This window comes from Sus scrofa, chromosome 17, assembly GCF_054392235.1.
Source record: "Sus scrofa isolate SSC_HxYL_T2T_F1_AM1 chromosome 17, Sscrofa_HxYL_maternal_Yorkshire_Landrace_v2.0, whole genome shotgun sequence".
Lineage (NCBI taxonomy): Eukaryota > Metazoa > Chordata > Mammalia > Artiodactyla > Suidae > Sus > Sus scrofa.
This window is the reverse complement of record NC_139399.1, coordinates 69332759-69354460: the sequence shown is the minus strand read 5'-3', so window position 1 is coordinate 69354460 and position 21702 is coordinate 69332759. Positions and strand designations below refer to the sequence as shown.

The window sequence follows — 21702 nt, the reverse complement described above, 5'->3', positions numbered from 1 at the left end:
TGAGCATGGGTCCCAGGCTGGTCAGAATCACTGGGAGAGGGCGGGGTGGCGTGTGTCTCCAGTGTGGTGAGAGATCAGCAGTCTTGGGACCTGGCTGGGCCCCCAGGAGGCCACCCCATGGAGAGAGAGCACCTGGTACAGCTACAGCAGAGGAAAGCCACACAAAGAGCCGGATGGAGACGGATTCCCTGTGCTGTTGTCTGAGCACCTGGATCCAGCCTGGCCTGAAGCTGTCTGTTGGACCTTTAGGTTTCATGAGTTGCCAAATAGCCCTTCCTTCCTACAATGGGCACGAAATGAGATTTTGTAATGTGATGGCCAGGATTGGCCTTCCTCTGTCTTGGGTTGGGGAGGGGAGCGGAACATTCCTGATATGGGAGGTCTGTGACTTTCATAAAAAACGGGGAAGGGAGTTATTTAGTACATAATTTGTAATGATCGCTGGTAGGAAAGTAATGACTAGGTGTGTTAAAAGTAACATACCAGCTCTGGAGCTCCTGCCGTGGCTCAGCGGTAATGAATCTGACCAGCATCTATGAGGACGCGGTTTTGATCCCTGGCAAAGGGATCAAAAGTTTAAGCAATGCTGTGAGCTGTGGTGTAGGTCGCAGACGTGGCTCAGATCCTGTGTTGCTGAAGCTGTGGCCTGGGCTGGAGGCTACAGCTTTGATTCGACCCCTAGCCTGGAAACCTCCGTATGCTGTGGGTGCGGCCCTAAAGTGACAAAAGAAAAAGAAAAAAGTACCGCACACGCTCTAAGGGTAGACATGCCAGCATGCCAGGCCCTTTGCCGTGACAGTCTGTCTTTCCCATCCATGGGCCACCGAGCAGGGGACCTCAACCAGGCCCTCTGCCTTGGCCTTGGCTCCTTCCCCATTAAACAGGGCACCCAGACAGCACACGGCCGCCTGCCCCTGGGTGTCCAGAGGAGGCGCCTCCCTCCGCTCTGAAGTTTGTCGGACACAAATCCCAGAGGGGCACAAAAATAACCTTCAAAAGAGAAAGAAGAAAAGAGAGGAGGGAGCGAGGAGAGGGCTTTGGGATGTAAGGAGAGGCGGGGGGCGGTGATGCCGTGAGAGCTGCGCTGGGCTAAAAAAGCGACTGTGACATTCCAAAGCCACCAGCTTCCAAATTCAAACATGACAGATGTGACGATCTTCAAATGCTTCCACTTTAAATGCTGGGTGATCTTTAAAGGCCCAGCGCACCCTGGTTCTGAGCAGAGGTGTAAGAGCCGGGGCAGCTCGGGGGGCGGGGAACCGCTGCCGCCCCCCTCCTTCCCCAGGCAGAGCCCGAATCCTGAGAAGCCAGGGTGATGTGCACACCCTCTCCTCGAGGGCCCCTCCCCGGCGTCCCTCAGGGCCAGGGGCTTCCTTCGTCAGTGGTCAGTCGAGGCCCTGCTCTGACCTGGGAACCATCTGCCTGTCGCCCCAGTCCCTCCAATCCATTAATTCATACTAAAATGTGATGGACTGACTACTCCAGGGGGAGGTGGAGATTTGCCTTTTAGCAGAGGGCAATCCTGAAATCCAAAGGAGTCAAATGCTAATGCAGCTATTTCAGACGGGAAGTGGGTAGGTGAAGGGCTGGGGGTGGAAGGTGTCAGCACACTTCCTTGAGCCGCTGCTAACTGCTGGGCTGAGCTAGGCTGACTGCACGCAGGACTCCAGATCTGTCCAGCTGGGAGGGCTGAGCTCCTGGTTGGACCCCCAGTGGGCCAGTGGCTCTGGACCCCAGACGCTGCCCCGAGGTCCCTGAGCCAGCTGGCACCCCTCAGTCTTGGGGAAGGCAGGCACACCGACAGGTGTACACCCTTTCAGGTCCACTGGGGGGCAGCTGGTGGGAAGCGGCCCGCGGGGGCTGCTGTGGGGTGTCCTGGCACAGCCAGCAGAGCAACCTTTGCACCCAAGGTTCCCCCCAGGGACGGGGAAGAAGGCAGGGCCCCGTGTATGGACACAGCGCCCCCGACTGGCCCAGTGCTTCAGCCCACATTGGCGACTGACCAGGGCTTGTTCACCTCCTCCCCCCTCCCCGCAAGGCCTCACCCCTCCCTTGGGCCATCAGATAAGACAGAGAAGCTCGGTGCAATCTGCAGTTTCAATCTTTTAGCTAAGCGCAGCATTCTTCGTCACAAATCTGAGATTCAAATCCAACAGATTCGGTGACCCTCCCTGTTGTTCACAGACACTGCGGGGGAGGGGCTGGGCACTAAGGCGCCATCCAGCTCTTCGTAAGGGACAGGCAGGGACCAGGGGTGGCTGGCTGCGGCCCGGACCCCTGGGGGGTGTGCTGGCATCCTGGCAGCATGGTCCTCTGGACCCTGAGGCTTGCTCTGTCCTTGGCTGTGGCTCCCAGGGGGCTCCCGGGGGTACAGAGAGAAGGGCTGCAGGGCCTGGGTGGGGCTCAAGTGAGCAGGTTGAAGACCCCCGGGCCAGGCCACTGATGCCCTACTCTGCTGGGCCTGCTGTCCCCACTGACAGCTGCTGTCGACCACCCCAAACCCTGCCCCCCGCCCCGGACACAGCAGAACCTGGAGGGATTTCCTGGTGCTGGGAAGACATCGACCCGTCGATTCTTCTGCAAGGAGATTTGTCTCCAAGGAATCACAGGCTTGTACGGCAGACAGAGGCCGTCAGGCGCCCTTCCTGCACGCCGCCCCTCAGGCAGTCCTGGCTCTGCCCACAGGTCCCCTCTGCTCTCCCGGCCCCTCGCCCTCTCAGAAGAGGGGACACCGGCCTTGGCTGGGCCCGAGCACCGGCCAGGCCTGGAAAGGAGAACATGGAGAACATGAGGACTGCACATGCGCCTGCACGCATGTGGGACGGGACTGCGTGTGCACGTGTGCCAGTGCCCGCGCTTAGCTTTGTGCAGTGTTTCTACTGCGGTCAAAGAACAGAAAATTGACCCTTCACCTGCCTTCGAGGGCTCGGTTCAGGGTATCGAGCGCACGCCCGCTGCTGTGCGACCAGCGCCCCCCCTCCCCGAACCTTCTCCTCTTCCCAGATGGGAAGCCCACCCATTAAACCCTTGGTCCAGCGCGTTTCATCATGGGTGCAGATCCGCATGGCCCACAGTCACGACGCCACCAGGTCCTGAAGCACAGCCACCTCCCACCCCCGAGCCCGACCACCCAGTCTGACCAGGATCCACAGGCCACCTTGAGTGCAGCCACGTGGACCAGTGGTCTGTGGTCTTTGAATGTGCCCCATCAGTACACACTTGGGTGTGCATGTGCCCACACACGTGTATTACTGCACCACGCTCACGTGTGTCCTCACACCCCATCAGCGAGCTGTCTCGAGGACCACGGGGGGGGGGTGCGAATGCACGAGGCCAGGAAGCCACGTGCCACAGACGGGCTGGCGTGGCCTGGGGCAGGGCCTCTTTGGGGGGCTGCCTTTGATCAGGTGGGCAGGGAAGCCCCCAGTTGGGGGCATTCCATGGGGTGTCTGAGGATGGGCGTTTGCGCCACAGGGACTGGCAACGCGAAACCTGGTGTCTGGGAAGGTCCTCCAGGCGGCCAAGAAACGGTGGGACTTTGTTCTGCAGAGCAGAGAACAGATCCGACCAAACAGGTGAGAGCGGACGCACCGCTCCTCCCACCGCAGGCGAAGCTGGGCTTGCGGGGAGCGCACGCGTCCAGGCGGAGAAGCAGCCCCACCCCAGGGCTGCAGGGCCGCAGGGGCTGCTTGCCAGGGCAGAGCCGCCGAGCCCGGGGACAGCTGAGCTGAGCCCAGGAGTCCTGACCAGGCCCGGGGGTGTCCGCGAATGAGGCACCTGGACGGAGCAGCCCTGTCCAGGGCCCATGCTGCACCTTGGCCACGTGAGCTCCAGCCCCACCAGCCACCCCCACCTACAGGCGGCTCGGACCCTGCGGTAGGTGGTGCGGACGGCTTATCTTCGCCTCAGTGGGGTCTGTCGCCTGCCAGCAGGGCAGCCTGGCTGGATCACATGCTGGGCGCCAGCTGGGTCCGAGGGCGCAGAGGGAAGCTGTGTGGTCCCGGGGCCTTTGGTGGGACACGCAGCCCCTTCCCTGCACCTTCCAGGTCAAGACAGGTAGGGTGGCCGGGGTTGAAGGCCAGGGAGGGGCGGCTCAGAGCTGGGCACCTGCAGGGACGGGCTGGGCTTGCTGAGCAGGCGCCTGAGCGCCAAGTCCGATTTCCGCCGCAGAGGGACCAGCCTTGGGTCCTTAGTGCGTTGCTGCCCAAACCCCACTGCCGGCGGAGGAAGGGCGGGGTCCGGGGAGCCCTGACCAGGAACGCCGGGCCTCAGGGGGTTGCAAACTGGGGACCTGGGGAAATTCTACGTCCTGACATGAAGGCCCCATCCTCAGACCTGCTTCCAGAAAGGCGGGGAGCAGGCAGTGATGGCCTGAGGAGCGGCTCAGAGGGGGCGACTCCATCGGGAGAGTGAAGCAGGCGGGAGGGGAGAGCAGGGTGCCACCGGGAACAGCGGGCCGAGGACACTGCAGGGGCCACCTCAGGGCAAGGCCAGCGCCTGGATCATCCCAGAAGTGGAACCAATGGGGGGGGACGCCGCCTCAGAAACACCGTCCAGAGGCAGAGAGCGAGGCAGGTGGACCCAGGGCCGTGCCAGCTTCATGACCCTGCCTAGATGGCCGAGCCCTGGTCCCATCGGCCTCACAGACCCGGCCACCTGGTGTGGGTGTGGGCATGGCCACAGGCAGAGCCCGGGAGCTCGGAGGCGGGAGAAGGCGAGGCCCCATCGGGGGGTGGGGAGGTGGTGCCCGGGCTGACGGGACCCGATCCATCGGCTGTTCAGATCCAAGAGCAGACACTTTCTTATGGAAACAAGAGGCCGGCCTGGCTGGAGGGAGGCGGGACGGGGCGGCTCCCACGCAGGTGTTCCAGCACCTGCCCCTTGCCTCTTAAACCCGTCTTCCAACTGAAAGAAACCTAAGTGTCCCGGACACCGGCCGCCACTCACACGTCCTGCCCACAGATGCTCATCGCTGCCTCTCTGGGTCAGTCCTGAGGCTGCTGGGGCTCGCACCCTGCGCCCGGCTCTCCCGCCTCCTCACCAGTGCCCGTGGCGGGCCAGCCGTGGGGAGGCAGCGTGAGTGCCCCCCGCCCCCCTGGGCGCATGCGGTGAAGATGAAAGGCCACGGATAATTAATGCTACTCAGACCTGGCTTTACTCTATGAAACCCTTTGTGGTGGCCTGAGAGGGAGAACAAACAGATGCAAAACCCATCTCTGGTTTCCAGAACACAAGGACCTCTGAAATTACAAGACATTAAAAAAAGCTTCGGGTGAAGGACTCTTGTTGGAGCTGCTGATCTGATGTCAGATCAGAACCGAATTGCTCCGGAGAGCTCAGGCACCAGCTTATCACTCGAGCCATGCCCAGCCCCCGCGCAGAAAAGCCGCCGCCTGGGGCTCCCAGCGCCTGGGGACCCTGAGCTGACCCTCAAAGGGTCCAGGGGCCTCCTCCTCACAGCCCTCTGTCGCTGCCGCCTCGCGTCAGGGACACGTCTCTCACATCGTCAGACTGTCTGCAGGAAACAAAGGTTCCAGACCATGTTGCTGCAGGAGTGGCCGGGGCAGCCTGGAGTGGGTGCGGCCCCCACCAACGCCTGCAAGCACAGACCGGGCCAGGGCCCACCTCGGGACGGTGCTGCCAGGCCCCCGCCCGCAGCCCGCAGTTAATAACCGGGCGCGTTCGGCGAGGGCCCGAGGCCAAGCGTCCCCGGGTCGGATATTGGGAGCATTCGGTCGTGGAGCTCGGCGCCCACAGAGCCGGGTGCTGTCTGGGACAATCGGGGGTCACACTGGCTGCTTCCTTCAGACGCAGCAGCTTGGGAAGAGGGTGGCGCCTGCAAACGCTCCCATCCCTGCCCCCCCGCAGCAGACAGCGCTTCCCTGCAAAGCCGCCCGCCCCTGGGACAGCTGCCACCACCGCGGGTCAGCGCTGGGAACGCTGGCTCCCGTCCGCGTGCTGTCATCTGTGCGCTCGGCAGCCTTTGGTGACGTCAGCCAGCCACGTGGTCCCTGCTAATTAGGGCCAGTGAACGCGGCCCAGCCCGTCTCGGGGCATCGGTCCCAGGCTGCCGGGTGCCCCCGGATGAGGTTGTCTGCCACCAAAACGGCTGAGGCTGAGGGAGGGCAGGGGGCTGGCAGAGAGGCAGACGCAGCAACGCCTCCTCGCACGTCTCTGAAGCTTCCTGCTTGGCCCCCTCGGTCGCTGCGGCCCGGCCCCCACCTCCCAGTGCTACCACCGCAGCGGCTGGCGGCCCTGCTCCAGCTCCACGGCCACATGGTCGTCGTGCAGCTCCTTGAGTCGCTGCAGCAGCTCCTCCAGGTTCTCCCCGGTGGCAGCCGACAGAGCGATGGGCGCCTGGCCCAGGCGGGCCTGCAGCTGGGGCAGCCTGGCTCTGGCCTGAGGGAGGTCGACCTTGTTGGCCACGACGGCGTGGGGCCTCCGGGACAGGCCTGGCTCGTACATCTCCAGCTCCGCCTTCAGGTCGTCCAGCTGCACCCACGGCTCTGGCACCGAAAGGTCCACCACGAACAAGAGGAAGGGGCAGCGCTCGATGTGGCGGAGGAAGGCGAGGCCCAGGCCCCTGTTCTGGTGGGCTCCGCGGACGATGCCGGGGATGTCGGCCACTGCAGAGGGGACAGAGCACGGGGGAGGGGACCGGGACTCAGTTCTGACTTTCCTTCCAAGGAACTCCCTGCAACCCAAGTGGCTCTGGTTACCCGCCGGGGTGATTCATCAGGCCGACTGCCATCCCAGGCATTCCAGCTTTCAGTTGTGCTAATGCTGTGAAATATTTGGGTGACAGGCACGGTGACAGATCAGTCTAATAAGAACCATTTAACACATTCCAGCCTCGCTGGCTTCAAAAATGATTCAAAAAAGGGGAAATGGCTTTCTGTAATCTATTAATAATTTGATTACCGATAGAAATTGCTACAGCGTCCTCTGGAAATATAAAGTGCTATACAAACCGCATCGCCAGCAGGCTTACTATTTTTAATGGGTACATTATCTTCTGGAAAAAGTTTTCTTCTCTCAAAATGGTACAGGGAAAGCTTTTTAAATCACATGTTGTCCACATGACTGATGCTGCTGAGTTCCCCGTGGATGAGAGAAGAATAGAGGCGGTGAAAGGAGTAACTTCCTCGGGTTTGAAACTTACACTCAAATTCCTGAACTGCCACCAAGAGAAGCCTGGGGGAGGGAGGGAGCAGGTCTGAACCCCGACTTTGACGGAGAGCCACGCTTTTTAAAGTAAGGAGAGCACCATGTGTGAGAGTTACGGAAGCAGGGCTCCGACCCCCCCATCAGCCCGACCCCGGGAGCCCGTGCCCACCTGCTACCTGCTGGTGGTCCTCGTAGTGAACCACCCCGACGTGGGGGTTCAGGGTCGTGAACGGGTACGAAGCCACAGCAGGCCTGGCGTTCGAAATGGCCCGGAGAAGCGACGACTTCCCCGCGTTGGGAAATCCAACCTGGAAGAGCATGGGAACGCGCCACCACTACCACCACCGCCGCCGTCTGTGATGACCGAGGCGCGGGGCTTGGGCTGGGCGGGGACCCGCGAGAGCGACCGGTCCCCCCACAGGGACAGCAGGCCTCCCCCTCCCCGCCTGGGCCTTCAGGCGACACCCACCATCCCAGCGTGGGCCACCGTCTTGAGCTCCAGGAGGAGGACTCGCTCCTGCCCGGGCTGCCCGGGGGTACAGGTCACCGGCGCTCGGTTGTCATTGGCCAGGAAGAAGCGGTTGCCCTTCCCTCCGGCCCCGCCCAGAGCGGCGACGTACTCGGCGCCCGGGTGCGAGAGGTCAGCCAGGACTTGGCCGCCCTCCTTCACCAACGTGCCCACGGGGACCTGGAGAGAAGGAGGCCTTTAGGGGAAACCACGACGGAGCCGCCTCCCTCAGGCACAGCGTCCGGGGAGAGGTCCCGGCCCCAGCGGGCTTCTGGGGGCCGATGACGCTCCGGGCAAACTGCACACATGGCTTTTCCAAACGGTGCCGCTAAAGCAGCCAGAGGAGCAGGGGGATGCTGAGGGAACACCGCCCCCCATGGGGCTCTGGGGACGGAGGAGGAGCCGCCCTGGGTGCCCCCTCTACAAGGGGCGATCATCTCCTGCTATCGGAAGGGGTCACCCGGGCACACGCATCAGGCCAGCACGGGGTCCTCATTCCGGTGCCTTCCTGGAGGACGAGGCGCGTCTCAAGCCCCGGGGCCCACCCGGCGGGCCTGGAGCTCGAAGGTCCAGACGGGGACGGGGCTGAGCCGCCAGGCCTACCCGGACGTAGAGGAGGGCGCCGTTTCGCCCAGAGCAGTTCTTCCTGCCGCCGTCTTCTCCGTCACATCCCTGATACCGAGACAGGACCGAGGAGAGGGACTTGACTTGCCGGTCAACTAGGAGTCAGAGCGAGAAGCGTCACCCGCCTCTGTGCTGGGAGCAGACCCGTTTCGTGTCGTTCCATGTCTGTTTTCCAGGTAAAGAGCACGGGGAGTTCCGGGAGTGGCTCAGCAGGAGTGAACTGGCTGGTATCCATGAGGACACGGGTTCCATCCCTGGCTCTGCTCAGTAGGTTAAGGATCTGGTGTTGTCGTAAACTGTGCTGTAGGTCACAGACGCGGCTCAGATCCTGAGTGGCTGTGGCTGTGGCTGTGGTGTAGCCCGGCAGCTGCAGCTCTGATTGGACCCCCAGCCTGGGAACTTCCACATGCTGCGGGTGCGGCCCTAAAAAGCAAAATAAATGCAAGCGTACGGGAACATGGAACATGGAATGAGGTTGTAACGAAAGTTACTAAACTAGCAGTGATTTGTGGAAAAAGTTCAATTCTTATTTGCTTTCAAAAAATACAATTTCTAAAAAATTCAAAATTACCCGTAATGGCATGACCAAGTTGAAAACAGCTGTACTTTATTATGCTGTGAGTGGTTACTCAGTTGACCAGTTTGCTAAGCGTTTGTGGTCAATGTATGTTGAATGCAAGCCATTCTCTTTCAGCACTTTACCGAGAGTGTAACGGATTTAACCCTTTGACACACGGTACGAGAATATTCCATTCCCTGCATTCCCAGAATTAGAAAATGAAAGCAAAAACCTGTGGAATTCCCTGGCAGCACAGTGGGTTATGGACCTGGTGTAGTCACTGCTGTGGTGCAGGTTTGATTGCTGGCCTGGGAACTTTCATATGCTGCAGGCACGGCCAAAAAACCCCAAAAAGCAAAACCCAACAATCCAGCAAAGTTGGGTTTCGGTGGATTATTTAAATGCGAACATCCACATAGTTTAATAAAATGATCTCCACACATCTCTGTTTTGTTGTTTTTGGGGGGGCTGTGCTCTTGGCATATGGACGTGCCCAGGCCAGGGATCGAACCCAAGCCACAGCAGGGGCCAGAGCTACAGCAGTGACAACACCGGGTCCTGAACCACTAGGCCATCAGGGAACTTCCCACACAGCAATTTCTTTTTTTTTTTTTTTGTCTTTTTGCCATTTCTTGGGCCACTCCCGCGGCATATGGAGGTTCCCAGGCTAGGGGTCGAATTGGAGCTGTAGCCACCAGCCTACACCAGAGCCACAGCAACGCGGGATCCGAGCCGCGTCTGCAACCTACACCACAGCTCACGGCCACGCCGGATCGTTAACCCACTGAGCAAGGGCAGGGACCAAACCCCCCACCTCATGGTTCCTGGTCGGATTCGTTAACCACTGCGCCACGACGGGAACTCCCCCACACAGCAATTTCTGAATTCAAGCTCCCGTTTGGATCCGAAGGTGAAACCCTCCCACCCAGACAGCGGACAGACGCCGCATCTCCCCGAGCCGCCCCGGGCACCTTTCAGGATGACGTGGCCGCCGCTGCCGCCGTCGCCCCCGTCGGGGCCTCCAAACTCCTTCCGCGGCTCACTGTGGAAGCAGCTCGCGCCGTCGCCTCCGCGGCCGCCCCGGACGAGCACCCGGCGCTGGTCCACAAAATGCCGTTTCTGCAGAGAGCAGGGCGCCCGTCCTTGAGAACCCAGGTCCCTCTGGGGACCGAGCGGCCATTTCAACGGGCCTTTTCCACCTTTTCTTCTACAGGCTGTACGATTAGAAGCTCGCGGTATCAGTGTCGCTCCTCTGTCCCCAAAGGCACATGTGAGCATCCCCCCTCAATCACTGGGACGTGGAGGCAAACGTTCATCAGCAAAGCAGGGTCAGCAGCGGTCAGCACGGAACCCGCCCCGCAACCTAGAGAGACGGTGCTTGAGTAAAGCACCTTCCCAGCCTTTTCCACATGCAAACACAGCGCTGACACAACAGGTCTTTACCAACGGGAATCTGCACCCCCGCCTGGCGGGGGGCGACGAGTGAGCACGGCGGTCCCAGGCTTCCTCCAGCACTGGGCGGGCTCATCCTCCGACTGGCACTGCGAGCAGCGCCGGATCTGAGAGCACGAAGGGCCGCACGAACCCCTAAGGAGCTACAGCGAGGTAGTGTTTCACAAACATTCACACACACACATACACACATACATACACACACACACAGACACACACGATGCTCAGCTGCTTGAGGCCAGGGCAGGGTCGGGGACCCCCCAGCTTCCCAGGTAGCCCATCCCGAGGAGCCTGCCTGCTTCTTGCGCGGGCAGCGTGCCACCCACACAGCCACTCCGAGGAGACTTGGGCACCTGCGTTTCCCTCCACTACTCCGGGACCAGGTCTTTCTTTTAAAGGAAAATACACACGTTTTTGAGATTCCCTGGCACCACCTCATGGAAAACCATGAATGACCATTTCAAGGACGAGTCACGACGAACACGATCAAAGTCAACGGGACGGAAAAGCCAAGCTGATGGGCACTGTCCCCAAGGTGACACCCAGGTTCAATCCTCCCTGTCAGGAGCGAGACAGGACCACCAGCGCCCACGGATGGCAAAGTCACGTTCCCGCAGGGAGCACTGCGCCCCACCGAGCCTTGTTCGGACCCTACTCGGGAGGCAGCAAACTTTCTTGAATTTAATTAAAGATCATTCATGTTTTCCATTGGTTTTGGGAAACAGAACAAAAACGTGCATGAGGCTCTCAGAGCCGTAAACCTAAAGGTCCGCCCCCGCCCCCCGCCCCGTCCCCCGCTGTAAAGGAAGACCTAGTCGCCTATCTGGGCGCGCTGGGCCCCGCCAGGCCCGCTGCGTGTGGGCTGGCACAGCACTCGGAACCCACAAGCCTTCGTCTCACTCACTGCCAGGGTGCTGGCGCCTCCTGACAACAGAGTCAGGACAAGGAGGACCAGGTGGCACCGCCCCCTGCCTCCTGAGGGGCACATCCCTTCCGGGCAGTGGCTCACCAGTTTCTTCTCAGAGAGCAGTTTCTTTCCGGAGGGCTCCTGGTGCTTGGCGCGGTGGGCACAGCCGACCAAGAGCAGCCTGGAAGGAGCATGCACTGGAAACAGCCGGCCGGGCCCAGGCACCGCTCGTGCCCACGGAGTCCAGCGCCGCACGCCCTCCAACGCGGCCCAGGATCTGGCTGAGAAAAGCCTCGGAGGGATCATGGCTCCCTAATAAAAATCAAAGTGGCAAAATCAGACATGGGGTTTAAGCCGGAACCTGAAGCTAAGGAAGTGGGCGTACCCAGCACCCGAGGACCTTAAGGGGTGTTGTTGGAACAAACACAGGCGCCAACAAGTGACTTTCCTGGGCCGCCCACCACTTCCCGCCCGAGTCACTGAGGGCCCTCTGCCCAGTCAGCCTCTAGGCTGCCAGGGGCAAGATCTGTGCACCAAGGAGGGAAATCAATAAACCTGCAGCTGTTTTCCCTTCCTCTTTTCTGTGGCCACACCCCGGCACGTGGGAGTTCCTGGACCAGGGACCAGACCTGCTGCCACAGCAGCTGGGGTCCCCGTAGTGAAAACACTGGATCCTTAACCTGTTGAGCCACAGAGTAACTCCCACCACTCTGGGTATGCCCCATAGAATATCGAATTTCTGTTAAATGAAGATACTACAAAGGAAATCTGAGGGAGCCCCTGGCGGTCTGTGGTCAGGATTTGGTGCTCTCACCACCGCGGCCTGGCTTCAATCCCTGGTCTGGGACCTGAGATCCTGTATCAAACCACTGCAGGCTACTGCCAAAAATTAAAATAAAATAAAATAAAAAATAAAAAGGGGCGTTCTCTCGTGGCACAGTGGATTGGGGATCGCGTTGTTATGGTTGTGGCTTCAATCGCTGCTGTGGTGCAGGTTCGATCCCAGGCCCTGGAACTTCCACATGCCTCGGGTGTGGTTGAAAAAAATAAATAAGATAAAATAAAAAAGAAATCTGAACCTCAAATCACAATTTCCTAAAAATTGGAGTTCCATCGTGGTGCACCGTTTCCACCCTGGAAACATGTCTACTTGAAAGTGTATACATTTTAGGGAGTTCCCGTTGTGGCTCAGCGGAAATGAACCTGACTAGTATCCTTGAGGATACAGCTTCAACCTCTGGCCTCGCTCAGTGGGTTAAGGATCTAGCATTGCCTGGATCCTGTGTTGCTGTGGCTGTGGCACAGGCTGGCGGCTATAGCTTCGGTCCAATCCCTAGCCTGGGAACCTCCATATGCCATGAGTGCGGCCCTAAAAAGACAGAAAAAGACACACACACAAAAATCCTAAAGATAAAAACACCCATCTACTCAGACGCTGTCATGTGATCCTGTGCAGCCTGAAGTGGTCCAGCTGGAACACAGTGAGGTGTTATGGACGGAGTGCAGTGGGGAAGCCCCCAGGCTCTGCAAGCAGGCTCCCACCTCTGCCCCTTCTCCCCACTGTGACCTAGAAAGTTCCTCTGTAGACGGACGGGGCAGGGAGGATGGACACACAACAGCGGTGCCTGGCCCACGCGATCACTAAGCATGAGCCGTTTCTCACTGATTAAGAATCATTTAGGGAGCTCCCGTTGTGGCTCAGTGGTTAACGAATCCAACTAGGAACCATGAGGTTTCGGGTTCTATCCCTGGCCTTGCTCAGTGGGTTAAGGATCTGGCGTTGCTGAGAGCTGTGGTGCTGGTCACAGACGCGGCTCGGATCCAGCGTTGCTGTGGTTCTGGCGTAGACCAGTGACTATAGCTCTGATTAGACCCCCTAGCCAGGGAACCTCCATATGCCATAGGAGCGGCCCTAGAAAAGGCAAAAAGAGCCCCCCCCCCAAAAATCATTTAGGAGTTCCCTGGTGGCCTAGCAGTTATGGACCTGGCATCACTATTGCGGCCCGGGTTCAATCCCTGGCCCAGGAACTTTCCCACGCCTCGGATGCAGCCAAAAAAAAAAAAAAAAAAAAAAAAGTTTACACTATCACTCGTTCCTTAAACAGTGGGTGACAATTAAGCATCTTTCAGGTGCAGGGGTGGGGTGGGGGGTCAACGAGGGGCGTCTAGGACCCCGCCCTGCAGGAAACCACAGCCCTTCCTCTGTACCGAACACGCACCCACTTCCAGATGTCCCTCCCGGGGCACACGTGTGCCACACGCGAGGAAACTAGTGAGGCTTCCCGCCCATTTTTAGGTCTAAGTTAGATGTACAGAAAGATACACACACACACGCATTGTTTAAAAAACAGTGACACGGCCACCATAAGCGTCACAGCAGGTGAGGAAGCAGAGCTCGCCTTCCCTTTCCAGGCCTGCTGTGAGCACCTGCTCCGGACCCCCGGCCGAAATGCCCCCCTGGTGGGAGCTCTTCCCTCGGCGCCGGCGCCGCACTCAGAAGCTCCGCTTGTCCTTCGGAAACAGTCACAGCTGGCGCAATGTGGGAAGACCACCAGAGGGAAGTCTCCCTGCATCTGGAGGCTGAGCGGCCGACACGACGCCCCCCACCCCCACCCCCCGGGACAGTGCAGTTGCCTCCCTGCGGACAGGGGCGTCCCCTACGGACCGCCCCCCTCACCCCCCGTCCGCGGCCAGCGGCCACACTCAGAGCCCGGCTGTGGCTGACTGTCCCCCAGCGGCTCCACGCAAAGGCCGCTGCTCAGGGTCACCCGCTGCACCTGCCTGTGGCGCCTCTGCAGCCGCTCCCTGACCCGCGTGCCCTCGACGCCGGGAAGGTCACGGGACAGGCCTTCTGCAGCGCAGCCTCACTTTTCCCGCCCGCTGGCCCCTGGGGCCAAGACGCAGGCGATGCATCTTTAGCAGGGGTCCCGGCTCAGGGGGTCCCTGCCCAGGGGGTCCCTGCCCGGCTTCCCGCCATCGCCGTCAGGGCGCTCCCTCCCCATGCAGCTATGAGGACCTCGCGGGATGCGCCCTGAGACCCAGCAAGATCCGCTCACCATAAACCACCCCTTTGCTCGTGCCACCAGCTCGGTTTCCGATTTTATTCGGGGAGCTGCACTCCGCCACTATCCTTTAGTGTGACGCTCAAGCCGTCTCCAGTGTGGCCAGCGGAGACCCAGCACGCTGGCTTCGGTGTCCTTCAGACAAGTGCCGGTCACCTCTGAGCAGGCCCCTGCTTCCAGGCACGAAGCGTCCAGGCTCACCCAGCACTTTCTGCTCGGACCTTGAAACCAGCCTCCACTCCTTTACTTCTTTCAGAGGAGTGGTGTCTCGACGCCCCAGGTCCCTCTGTGGACAGAGCCGGGCACGGGCGCAGGCGAGTGCCCGCACACGCCCAGCACGCACCTCTGCAGCCACGGCTGCACCGATCGGTCCACCGACGGCACGGAGCAGCCTGTTCTACACACTGTGAGTTCACCCCCGCTGTCCGATTCCAGTGCAGCACCACACGGCCCGTCTAATGTTCTCCGTCGTTGCAACTCCATGCTCAGACTGTCAGAACCCGGCTGCTGTATCCTCGACACCTCTGCTCATTCGCTCAAACCTTCGCCTCCTCCCACGGGGGCTCTCCCCGCCAGCTAAGCCGCCCTGCCAGGGGGGCACCTTCCTCTTGTCCTCTCCTGCACATGCATTCTTTAAACAGACCTTTACTTTGGAATGACTGTAGGTTTACAGAAAAGGCCATGTTACCATACACATCGTGTTCGGTTCCACTGATACGAGCATCTTCCGTGCCAGGAAACCAACACTGCTGGGAAATTAACTAAACAAGAGGTGGCGTTTGGATTTTTCGTTTCCCCATGAATATCCCTCCTCTGCTCCAGGACCCCACACTGCATTAAGCCATCTTGAAAAGATATTTTTATTATTTTTTATTTATTTATTTTTGCTATTTTAGGGCTGCTCCAGGTTCCCAGGCTAGGGGTCCAATCGGAGCTACAGCTGCTGGCCTACACCACAGCCACGGCAAGGCAGGATCCGAGCTGCGTCTGTGACCTACACCTCAGCTCATGGCAATGCCGGATCCTTAACCCACTGAGAGAGGCCAGGGATGGAACCCACCACCTCATGGTTCCTAGTCGGATTCGTTTCCACTGTGACACGATGGGAACTCCTGAAAAGATATTTTTAAAGTGCTAAAGGAAAAAAGTCCACCCAGCATCACACGGCCAGTGAAAATATCCCTCAGGACGGAAGGGGAAGTAAGAGCCGCTTGGCCGGAGGAAGACGAGGGGCCTGTCTCTACAGCAGGGCTCAAGAAGCCCCTCGGCTCGAAAGAAAATGCCACCAGCGGGAAGCCCTGATCGTTAGGAAAGAGAGGAGAGCAGCAGAACTGGTAAATAGAAAAGGCGGCTTCCTCCCTTGTTCGTCTTAAAACGTGTACGACTGTGGGAAGAAGAGACTGTCTACACCACTGTCCACGGGCCGCCCGCTTCAGGTGACAGCCTAACAATTGTGCATTTCTGCGAAATGGCACCATCTTAAACGGAGGCGGCCTTGAGAGGCTGGGTCTGCGTGCATTTCCGCGAGGCCGAGTAAAACAGGAGTCAGAGACGCACCCCGAGGGCCAATGAATGGGCGAAACAGAGCGCTGAAAACTCTCCCAACAATCCAAAGGAAAGGCGGCAAAAAAGAGGGACAAACAGAAAACAAATAAAAACAGTGTCCCTGAGCCTAACCGCACACGGAACTTGATGAATGGCCTTCCAGAAAAAGGGCGTTACCACACATGTGACAGTGACAACAGGGACCACTCCTCAGGAAGGCCTAACAGATAAAAATGTGCGTGAGCCTAAGAAGAAATTCCAAGTCAGAAAGCAGACGTGACAGAATTAAAGGGAGAAACAGACCATTCCATAACGAGAGCGGGAAATTTTGATGCCGCTCTCTCGGGGAGTGACCAAACAAGAAGCTGAAAAACAAAACCACCCCCGTCAGCAAAGACACAGACTATGTCAACAGAGCTGCCGGCGCTGCCGGTCTAACCGACGTTTCCAGAAGAGTCCACCCAGCAGCTGCGGGGCGCACACATCTGCAGGTGCGTGTGCGACATTCACCAAGACAGAACAGACCGCGGGTCATGAACCAGCCTCAATAAACGTCACCGCGAGTGTATGCACCGACCACAACAGAAATGAAGTCCACCAACAAAATACCTAAGGGGAGCTCCCACTGTGGCTCAGTGGGGACCCCTAGACTTAAAAACCCAAAAAATGAAATAAAATAAAATACCTAGAAAAAACAACTATCTGAAAATTAAACACCCTTCTAAATAATCCAATTGATAAAAGTAGAAAAAAATGTTTATTTTTTTGCTTTTTAGGGCTGCACCCAGGGCACATGGAGGTTCCCAGGATAGGGGTCAAATAGGAGCTACAGCTGCTGGCCTACGCCATAGCCACAGCAACGGCGGATCCTTAACCCACTGAGCGAGGCCAGGGATCGAACCCACAACCTCATGGTTCCTAGTCGGATTCGTTTCCACTGCACCACAACAGGAGCTCCCAAGGACAAATTTCTTGAAAACCACTACTGCCAAAGAAACACACGAAGAAAGAGAAAATCTCAAAAGCGCTGCATTTACTAAAGAAGTTGAATTTGTTTTGAAAGAACATTCCAGAAGGAAGACTCCAGACTCAGACTGCTTGCTGGTAAATTCTATCCAACATTCAAGGCAGAAACCAGAGCCAAACCTTACACAAAACGTCCCAGGGACTCAAGGCGTGAGATCCCTACCCACCTCACCCTCTGAGGCCCGTGAAAGCCCAGCGCCCCAACCTGACAACATGAAACGAGACACGACAGCCCCACGTCCCTCAACAAGGCGCCCAGTCCTCAACGAGCCTCCACCCGAGCCCGGCGGTGGGGAGGGTCACACGCCAGGCCGAGCCCAAGGCTTCGCCCGCAGTGGGCACCCCCGGCCCCACCCCCACCTGACAAAAGGCAGCACCCGCCTGGGGCCGGGGAAGGAAACCGCCCAGCAGACTGGGGGCCGGGGCAGCGGGGGAAGGTGCCCGACCTGAGAAAGGGCATCTAGCGAAGGCCTAAAGAAGGCAGGGGTGCCCCCACAGCCACGGAACACTGCCTTTTAGACACGTGTTTAAGAGGAGACGTACAACTGCAGAAGATACGACTGTCTCCTCAGCAAATCCCAGGGAAATTTGCCAGAGATTAGAACTAGTACAGGAAGGAGCCAGGCTGCATGTTACAAGGTTAATACACTCAAGTCCACTGTGGGGAGGCCTGTTAAGAATTAAGGATCCTGGAGTGCCCGTCGTGGCTCCGTGGTTAACGAACCCGACTAGCATCCACGAGGACACGGGTTCCATCCCTGGCCTCGCTCAGTGGGTTAAGGATCCAGCGCTGCCATGACCTGTGGTATAGGTCGCAGATGCAGCTCAGATCCTGCGTTGCTGTGGCTGTGGTTTTAGGCTGGTGGCTACAGCTCTGATTGGACCCCGAGCCTGGGAACCTCTATATGCCATGGGTGTGGCCCTAAAAAGCAAAAAAAAAAAAAAGGATCCAGCGGGTTAAGGATCCAGGTTGTCACTGCAGCAGGGAGCTTCCACGCGCCGTGGACTCAGCCAAAAAAAAAAAAAAAAAAAAAAAAAAATCGATTGTGTCCTTCTCTATGAGCAGCAAACAAAATGAAATTAAGGGAACAATCCCATTTCCGGTGATGCCAATTACAACAAGCATCTAGAAATAAGGTTAGCAGTGAACATTTAAGACCTCTACCTCACTACTGGCAACATACTGCTCTATTTCCAAGGGATTAATGCGTTTAGTTCTCACAACAACTCTGTAGAGAAAGGTGCAGACACCGAGGCAGAGGCGATTCGACGGACCCAAGGTCGCACAGCTCAGACGGGAGGGGCGGGGGGCGCATAACCGCAGGTGGTCGAAGGGAAAGACCCACCGTCTGACTGCAAACAAGCCCACCTAGAGCTAAGCCCGGGGCAGTCACGCCATCCGGCCCTGCTGTGCTCAAAACTAGGCTTCGGACACTGGCAACAGGAAACCTGGAACGCAAACGAACAGGATCCACGGCAAAGCCAACCGGAGGCTGAACCCTGAAGCTGCCTAACGTGGAGTACTTCCCCCTTTTCCCCTTTTCTTTTTTTTGCCTTTTCAGGGCCGCAGGTGCAGCATACGGAGGTTCCCAGGCTAGGGGTAGAATTGGAGCTGCAGCTGCCAGCCTACACCACAGCCACAGCCACACCAGATCTGATTTGCATCCGCGACCTACACCGCAACTCATGGTAACGCCAGATCCTTAACCTACTGAGTGAGGCCAGGGAGCGAACCTGCGTCCTCTTGGATACTAGTCGGATTCTTAACCTGCTGAGCCACAACAGGAACTTCCATATTTTCAGTTTCTGTTCATGAAAACCTGCTGAACTCGGAGTTCCCGTTGTGGCTCAGTGGTTAAAAAACCCGACTAGTATTTATGAGGACATGGATTCAACCCCTGGCCTCATTCAGTGGGTTAAGGATCTGGTGTTGGCCTGAGGTCTGATGTAGGTTGCAGATGCGGCTTGGATCCCACATGGCTGTGGCTGTGGGGTAGGCGGGCAGCCACAGCTCAGATTTGATCCCTAGCCTGGGAACCTCCATATGCCACAGGTGCAGCCCTAAAAAGACAAAAAAAAAAAAAAAAAAAAAACAAACAAACAAAAAACAAACCCTGCTGAACATGTGCAGTGGCTCTCCCTTGCCAGGTGGACAAGTTCAATTGTGTTTCACACTATTTGGTCTTTTTTTTTTTTTGTCTTTTCCAGAGACACAGCAATGTGGGATCCGAGCTGCCTCTGAGACCTACACCACAGCTCACAGCAATGCTGGATCCTTAACCCACTGATCGAGGCCAGGGATTGAACCTGCAACTTCATGGTTCCTGGTCGGATTCGTTAACCACTGAGCCACGACGGGAACTCCTGGTCTTTGTTTTCCTTCTAATGCTTTACTTTCACTGGGCAGTAAGGTAACCAATAGTCACAGGATTGAGTTTAAAAACTTGTGGGGTTTTTTTTTTTTTTTTGTCTTTTTGTCTTTTTGCCTTTTCTAGGGCCGCTCCGCAGCATATGGAGGTTCCCAGGCTAGGGCTCTAATCGGAGCTTTAGCCATCGGCCTATGCCAGAGCCACAGCAATGCGGGATCCGAGCCACGTCTTCAACCTACACCACAGCTCACGGCAACGCCGGATCCCTAACCCACTGAGCAAGGCCAGGGACTGAACCTGCAATCTCACGGTTCCTAGGTAGATTTGTTAACCACTGTGCCACAACGGGAACTCCCTAAAAACTTGTTAAACGTAAAAATTCAGTCCCTTGATCACACAAGACACATTTGAAGTGCTCATGGTCACACATGGCCAATGGGTACGACACTGAAGAGCACAGATTTGCACCCCTGTGTAGAGGGTGCAACTTATGTACAAGGTTCTACTGGTCAGTGCTGGTTTGCCCTGTGCAGTGGGATCTCAGAGAAGCGAACTCAAACTCTTCGCACGAGCATTCATTTCCTGGGCCCAGTTTAACAGAGTATAAAAAGCAGGACAGGAGTTCCCCTCGTGGCACAGTGGTTAACGAATCCGACCAGGAACCATGAGGTTTCGGGTTCGATCCCTGGCCTCGCTCAGTGGGTTAAGGATCCGGCGTTGCCGTGAGCTGTGGTGTAGGTTGCAGACGTGGCTCGGATCCCGAGTTGCTGTGGCTCTGGTGTAGGTAGGCAGCTACAGCTCCGATTCGACCCCTAGCCTGGGAGCCTCCGTATGCTGCGGGTGCGGCCCAAGAAATGGCAAAAAGACAAAAATTTAAAAATAATAATAATAAATAAATAAAAAGCAGGACAGTGGTGAAAGCCCGGGGTTCAGAGTCAGACAGACTTCACCATCACAGGACGAGGACTTTAAGAAATGCTGGGAAGGTGCTCAGTGCACAGCACAGGCGCCAATCTGTTCAGGAAAGTGCTAAGCTCAGTTCTGCTGGTCGTACTCATTACTCCCTGCCTGGAGCCATATGCTACTATGCAAGTTTAAAAATGTATTCCTTACAACAAGCCTGTGCGGGCGATGCTGCTCGCTGGTTTTTTCATTTGCTTCTCTAGACCCACTTTCCACCCTGCTCAGTGTCAAGAGCCTGCCCTGCGAGACTGCCCTCAGCTACCCTGCGCTCAGGCAGAGTCTGGTGAGGAGCAGGAGGGCCAGATGCTGAGCTCCCTGCTCCCCTCAGATTCCTAGAAGCCACGGACACAGCCCTCTCCTGGTCCAGGGGTAGAAGCAACTCCACCGACAAGGAGCTCCAGGATAAAGCACGAACTACACGCTCCCTTTTAAGCAGGGCCTTTACAAGCCCTCCTTAAATTATCCTAAAGTGAGAGTGCCGTGATTTCTGACCCTTTTTTTTTTTTAGCCACACATCTTCCATATGCCTTTTTTAGAGGATAGGGCGGTTCCCTGGGGGAGGGGCGAGCCTGAGCCGCAGCTGTGACCTATGCCTCAGCTGCAGCAAGGCCGCATCCTTAGCTGCTGCACCACAGCGGGAACTCCTGACCCTTACATTTTTTTATGCCCACTTTAAAGCAGTGGAGGCTGAGGCTCAGAAAGGCTGTCACACAGTGCCCCCTGGGCATCGCTGTATTTTACACCAAATGTCTTCAAACTGACGTATGTACACGGGACCACCATCCAAGAGAACCAAGACAAGCGTCATTTTACAAGAACCCATTTTGTGCTCCTTAACCTCTGACATGTTGACTCTGCTGGAACATACCTGCCCGAGAACTAACTTGCACTTCAAAGCATCTTCTCTTAAGAGGACCTCTCCTTTACACTCAGTGACGTGGCCCTAAGGACAGGCCTTCCCCCCCCTGCAGCCCGGGAGCAGGACACCCCGCTGTGTCCGCAGCCGCCGCGACGCAGACGGGTACCGAGCGGGTCTCAGCCCGCGAAGCCCGCCGCGGACCAGGACCCGTCGGGGGACGGCCAGCCCGGCCGGAGCTGCGCCCACAGGGGCCCGCTGCTCCGTGCAACCGCGCACCACTCGTGAGTGTAAAGCAACCTCCGGGAGGAAGTAACACTCGGCCCTCGCCCGGGGAAGACTCGGGGCCCCCTGGACGCGCGTCCACGACGGCTGAGAGGAGGCAGGAAGCCAGCGGCCGGGGCTCTCGCTCAGCCCTGCGCCTCTCCTCCACCCCGCCGCCCTCCTTAAGATCCCCAGGTCCCGGGGTTCACCGCCCGCGAGCACCCACCTGAGGGCATGTCACTTCCGGGGCCTGGGCCGTCGCCGGACACCACTTCCGGGGGCGGTCCCCAGCGCGCATGCGCGGGAGGCGGGACCACCGCCCCGTCCGGGCCCGCGGGGGCGGGGCCTCGCGCAAGCGCGCGCGGGACCCCTTTCAGGTCCTCGTCCACGCGGAAAGTAG

General features: G+C 58.0%; 1 protein-coding gene across 6 annotated transcripts; it reads right to left on the bottom strand.

Annotated features, from left to right (window-relative positions):
* Positions 1-5132: 5132 nt before the first annotated feature.
* On the bottom strand, positions 5133-21577 carry MTG2 (mitochondrial ribosome associated GTPase 2). 6 transcript variants are annotated; one of them, XM_021078210.2, is made up of 7 exons: positions 21051-21577; positions 11320-11529; positions 9830-9977; positions 8279-8394; positions 7637-7855; positions 7337-7475; positions 5133-6626 (listed from the first exon to the last, which is right to left on the bottom strand). In XM_021078210.2, exons 2-7 carry the CDS (start codon positions 11521-11523, stop codon positions 6232-6234), a joined length of 1221 nt encoding a protein of 406 aa, XP_020933869.1. In that variant the 5' UTR covers positions 11524-11529; positions 21051-21577; the 3' UTR covers positions 5133-6231. The 6 variants fall into 6 exon arrangements, with proteins under 6 accessions (XP_020933869.1, XP_084859450.1, XP_020933868.2 ...); XM_085003324.1 differs by having other exon boundaries at positions 7344-7475; XM_021078209.2 differs by having other exon boundaries at positions 21529-21577.
* Positions 21578-21702: the final 125 nt, after the last annotated feature.

What these genes read in the sequence shown, in the direction of transcription:
- MTG2 (XM_021078210.2), bottom strand. Translation starts at nt 11,523, where the DNA reads ATGATCCCTCCGAGGCTTTTCTCAGCCAGATCCTGGGCCGCGTTGGAG. An exon ending in CGGCCACGTCATCCTGAAAG is followed by an intron (nt 8,395 to 9,829) that starts GTGCCCGGGGCG and finishes TCTGACTCCTAG; the next exon opens with TTGACCGGCAAGTCAAGTCC. An exon ending in CGGTGGCCCACGCTGGGATG is followed by an intron (nt 7,476 to 7,636) that starts GTGGGTGTCGCC and finishes ATGCTCTTCCAG; the next exon opens with GTTGGATTTCCCAACGCGGG.